At 28.7% G+C, this 6,079-nt stretch overlaps 1 protein-coding gene across 1 annotated transcript; it reads left to right on the top strand.

The window, feature by feature from the left end:
• The first annotated feature begins 3,359 nt into the window (after positions 1–3,359).
• Positions 3,360–4,250, top strand: LOC133030244 (uncharacterized). Its single transcript, XM_061102784.1, has one exon. The coding sequence runs from the start codon at positions 3,648–3,650 to the stop codon at positions 4,026–4,028; it is 381 nt and encodes a 126-aa protein (XP_060958767.1). The 5' UTR covers positions 3,360–3,647; the 3' UTR covers positions 4,029–4,250.
• The last annotated feature ends 1,829 nt before the right edge of the window (positions 4,251–6,079 follow it).

Raw genomic sequence — 6,079 nt, 5'->3', positions numbered from 1 at the left:
TGTAAAAATTTCATTTATTTGGCTTGATTTGTAATCAGATCCCACAATTTTAACGATAATAGCTGTAAACATATTTTGGTCAGCTTTGTAATTAACTGCCACTATGCAATTATAAATAGTGGCAGACGAGATCAAAGAAGGGGGACGAAAAAACTCTTATGCAAGAGGCCCTAAAAAATACTCAGAAATTTGAATAAGATTGACTCGTGAACTATGCAGAATTTTAACTGCAAAACCACGTAAAAAATCCCGGTGTTCATATTTCATTTTTCTATAATTTTTATATTTTCTGTGTTGAATCATAATCGTAAGGCTCAAATTTGGTTAACGAAAATTTCTGTTAACACTATCAATAACGTCCAATTATTAGCACCGGGCTATTGGGAGTGGATTCCTGCCACTAATAACCAATTGGCGCAGATTTAAGAGTTATTTGCGGCGGACCCCTCCGCCGCTATTAATGAATAATTTTATAGTGCAAGTTAGTTTATTAATATTCGGAACATTTTTGTATTAACTTAATCACGTTACTAGATTAATTATTTTAGTAGTAAACATAAAATTATTAGGATATTATTGTAGCGATGTATATGAAATTGTAAAAATTTAAAAATTAATACTGAAAAAAAATTATAGAAATTGTGATTGTAAAAATTTAAAAATTAATGCAGAGAAAAATCGTTTGACCATAAATTAAAATAGCTAGTTTTTCCCATCCTACAACAAAGTGTCGAATTGGACCGACGCTATTCAGTTGAATAGGAGGGTCGTCTTGTAATAGGCGACCATTGATAACTGACCTAGGAATGTATTAACCGACTCTTAAAACCGCCAGCTATAGTTATTGTTAGGCTAATTAGCAATTTTTTCCCCAAACTTTAATATATACTAAATTATGCTCCCTAAACTTTTTTGGCCGTTTAAAATTCCCCCTGAACTATTGAGATTGTTAGATTTAAGGACTTTTATCTAATTTCATTCAATTTTACTGTTTCAGTGATTGTTTACGTACTAAACCATGCTCCCCAGACTTTGATATCTACAAAACCATGCCCCTCAAACTTTGATATGTACTAAATCATGCCCCCTGAACTTTCATCCATGTTAGAATTTTTTTTACTAAAATTAGATAAAAGTCCTTAAATCGAACAATCTTAATAGTTCAGGGGGAATTTTTAACGACAAAAAAAGTTTAGGAGGTATAATTTAGTACTTGGCTGTGTGTAATCAATAGGGGTGTTCACAAAGTATCCGATCCAATTCAATCTGCACGATCCAATCCAATCCATTCCGCAAAATGCGGATATCCGCACTTGTGCGGATTGGATTGGATTGAAAAATCTAAAATCCGCACTTGTGCGGATTGGATGTTGTTTGACCTCAAAAAGTAACCGATCCAATCCAATCCGCACTTAATTATATATATTTTTAAAAAATTATAATATGTAATATATATTAATTAAAAAAAGACACAAACTTCTAATTTCTTAATCTTTTTTAGTAATATATTGAGTTGGTGCATTTTATTTATTTTGTAATAAAAAACACAAGAAAAATAATTCTTATCCACATAGATACATACACAAAGTTTAAATATATATATACTAGCTTATTTATTTTAGTAATTAGATACATATATATTTTAGTGTAAATCTAAAAATAAGTATATATATATTGATATATATGTATATTGGTTTAATTTGTATATAAATAGAGATGGAAATAGATTAGTATTGGAGATTAAGAAACAATAATCTTTTTTTAATTTTTTTTTCTATGAAATATTAAATAATTTATTATTAAAAAAGTAACCGATCCAATCCGCACTATTGCGGATTGGAATATTGGATTGGTTTTAAACTCTTATGCGGATCGGATTGGATCCAAAATATGAAATCCGCACTTAGTGCGGATTGGATGTTGTTTGACCAAAAAAGTACGGATTGGATCGGATGAACACCCCTAGTAATCAATGCCTATTTTACTTAGTTTTGAATTTGTGGCATAGATGTATATTTTAGGAACCTAAAACAAAATTTTACCCGACTATATAACACGGATTGACAAACTCTCTTCTTTTAGAACTGAAAGACAATTTGGTGATGAAGTGAATGCACTCAATCTACTTGACGAATAGAAGTTGGTGGGCGTACCAACCCACCCATGAATATAGCTGGTATTAGAAGCAAATAGTTAATTAAGATAATGGACCAAGAAAAGTCTGTTAATATTCAAATTCAAGTAGACCAGACGCAGTATTCAAGTAGAAAGTGTAAAAGTTGAAATTGTAAATAGATTGTCTATTTTGTTTGTTTATTTATTATTATTATTTTCTTTTATGAGATAAAGAGATCTAGGTGTTAAAGATACAATTACAGCCCCAAATAAAAGCATTATGTATATGTACAAATTTTTATGTGAAATATATAAAAATATTTGTACTGTACAATTATAATTATAATAGCGATATGGTTATATATGATGCAACACTGATGTAGAGACAAATACATGGTATAATATGACTAGCTAGAACGAAAAGCACACATCTGCAAATTCCTAACTCGTTGAAGATAGAAAGTGGAAATGGTAATCATACCTAGCTATATCGATTGGGTTTGGGTCTCTCATATCACTACCTATAACACTGAAAAGATTTTGATTCCTGTAACGCGCCAAAGCTCTGGCCCCTCACTATTATTGCAATACAACTATCAAATAATTTATATAAAACACACGAGATATTTAATTAATTAGTAGCTAAGCCTTCTCTAACCATTGCATCATGGTTTAGTAGACATAAAAATCATGTATATATATAATAATACAATAGAAGCAAAAATCATCAGTCAAAGATGATGATTCATATGATCAGACGGTTGGCCTTTGGTGATCACATTAAATAACTAAGCTAATATTATTCGATTTGATGGAATCTGTTATGACTCCCCTTTTTGTCTCAATCTTTCATACATATATGGGACCCTTTGTTGATCAATCTAAATCAAGTGAACTGTAAAGCTACACACTAAAATTTCCCTCACTGATTTCATTTATAGGAATATTACACTGTCAATATCATGGGTTAATTTTGTGTGAGTCGCAGATTGCCACATAACAAACTCTAGTTTAAATAATTAATATCATATATTTATATTAAAATATCAAGTAAGCCAAATTCAAATTAGGCTATAAATGATAGATTGATAATAAAAGAAGAAAAAAAATGCACAGTATATATATTAATAATTTGGCAGCTTTGTCGGCATGTTGGCCCTTGTATACCCCACATGTACAGAAATAAAGAATTAAAATAAAGTTTTATTTATATATATTAAAAAAAAAATAGTAATGTCATGAAGTCCTTTAAAAGGCATCCATAAACCTTTGTGATAAACACTAGCACTATCAATTCCACCACCAAGCTCCATTATTATCATTATCAAAAGCTTATAGTATTTGTTGAAAGCCCTTCAATTTCCATTTCCTTGAAGAAATCCCTTATACTTGATCAAAAACATTATATAATTATATAGATTTCCATATTCTTTGTCTTGCCAGCAAGTTCAGTTTTAGATTATCTTTATACACACACACATATATAGCTATATATAATTAAGGGTCGAATTGAAGTTCATTGATCGATATATATGATGTGGCGTAGGGTGACTACTTTAGGGCAAAACCTTCAGAACATAAGAAAGAGTCCAAGAGTGGCTGATGAGAGCATGTTTGGAGGTGGGAATAACCAAGCCGAGTTGCCAATCATCATGGCTCATGATCATCATGGAAGATCGCCTGCCATATGGAAAGGCTTCACAATCATATGCAGTGTGGTTGGGGCTCCTATTTTGTCCTTGTTCGCTTGCTTCTCTCAATCTTCTTCTTCCCACCATGTTAATGGTGGAAATAATAATAATAACAATATTTCAGCTAATTATGGGGTTTGGGCCACAGGTGAGTTTGCTCAGATATCTGAAATGAACCACCTCATGGTAAGTGACAGCATGCGTTATGCAATATTGATGTAAAAAAAAAAAAGAAAAAAAACAAAGAGTGGAGATATATAAGGAATAATTAATTATGTAAGTAGCAAAACTATTTTGTTTGCCTTAATTAGTGGAAAATTTTAGGTAATGAAAAGGATTCTGAGTCGAGTTTTCTGACTTTGTCCTTTTCTTGTATACCGAGTTAATTAATAATATATTTTAATGTGTATTAAACTATTATATGCAGTGCATAGCAATAGCTATATATCCATGAAAACATTCATATATATAGATAAATCAAGTATTATGTGTATATTTCCAGTTATGTATATATTTCTTATTTTATATGTAATAAAAAAATAGAATTTGTAGTATCAAACTTTGGGTTAAACATATTTTTTTTTTAAAAAAAAATTATACTAGTAGGCATTATAATTTAAAATAAAGTTAGAAAGTGTAGTTTATGAATGTATGTATGGAGCGATGGATGATACGATACCAAAAGTCTTATATATTTAGAGTTCTGGACACAATAGTATAATACTATAAATAAGTATTGATACATATATATGAACTTATTCTCTCTCTTTTTTCTTTTTCCCTTTCATTTTATTCTTTTTTAGCTTTTTTTATTTAAACCACAACAAATGTTATGCGGATGTCTTATACATAGGTGTTTAGATTCAGAATATGACAAACCGGTAACCCACTTTCATAAAAGGAATTATTCTTCTTATGCATTATTAAACTTTGCATATATATAATATAGACTCTCTAGTGTTTTCTTTTTCTCCAATTGATTGAGACTATTTGTTAATTTATTATGTCCATCCATTATTGTGAATACGACAAAACTATAGAATTGAAATTAATGATTAATAATAATGTGGCACGCCAAGTACGGATATTTATATGGCACTGTAAATATAAATACAGGGTACGAAAAATAAAGGCATCAGTAAAGTATATATGATACGCATGGACAAGCCTAAAGGTATCACATATAAAAAAGCTTAATAATTTGAAAATAATATTAATTTATTAATTATAAGTCAATTAAATGATAGTAAAATATTTAAATTTTAATAATTCCAATTCTTTTATTATAAGATTGTAATAATTTTTGAAAAATTATATAAAAGAGTAAAAATATATGTAAAATACATAGGCCAATTAGAATAATGTATTTGAATACAGCACAAAAATATCGGATTTATAAGTTATACACAAAGCCTATTTGATAAAATTTTTTGTTAAACAATACACAAAAGTATTAAATAAGATTCAATTCAATTGTATCTAGCATCCTCTGTTATTATTATTATTGGTTCAATCAATTCAAAAAAATATGTACAAAAGTGTTAAAGTACCCAATAACAATACTCTGTTTTATTATAGCCCTGCTCAACAAAATGTATTAAACACATTTCTCAAAATATGAACCAGATGGGGACAGTGCAAATGTATTTACATAGCTCTGACTATAACAAAGCAAATGTTTTGATTAGTATTTCAATCTAAAAAACTTGTCATTAAAGTTGATGTCTTTATTTCTTTTAACCTAAAAAAAATGTTTATATCTTTTACAGGAGCGTGCACACATATATAAACAAAACATACCCCCATTGATTGGTATATGGAGAGATTAGCTAATTAATAATAATAATAATAATTTCCCTTTCATGAAACAATAATAATAATGTTCATCAAGAAACAATAGTAACAATTAATAATGAATTTCTTAAAGATTAGAAGCTTCCCCTGCAAAGCCAAATGATTCAATTAAATAATAAATTAAACAACCTAATGCACAAAAATAATTATAAAGAAACAAATTATTTAATTAGGTATATAAGCTCTACAAATTGCTTTGTTTACAAATTAATTTACTAGATAGCACCCAGCCTGAAAAAAAAAATTGAAATACAACGATGTTGACCCATGATTCCATCCACAAATATATAAATCCAAAAAAAAAAAAAAAACAAAAAAACTTATTTTGACGTTGTTAGAAAATTTATTTAATGGTAGAAATCTATGTTAGACTATATATATAGTGTATGTAATATAGCATATACAATGATATGAAATGC

The sequence above is a fragment of the Cannabis sativa genome, chromosome 8, assembly GCF_029168945.1.
Source record: "Cannabis sativa cultivar Pink pepper isolate KNU-18-1 chromosome 8, ASM2916894v1, whole genome shotgun sequence".
Lineage (NCBI taxonomy): Eukaryota > Viridiplantae > Streptophyta > Magnoliopsida > Rosales > Cannabaceae > Cannabis > Cannabis sativa.
Note: the sequence above shows the minus strand (reverse complement) of the source record. Positions and strands in the feature narration are given on the sequence as shown.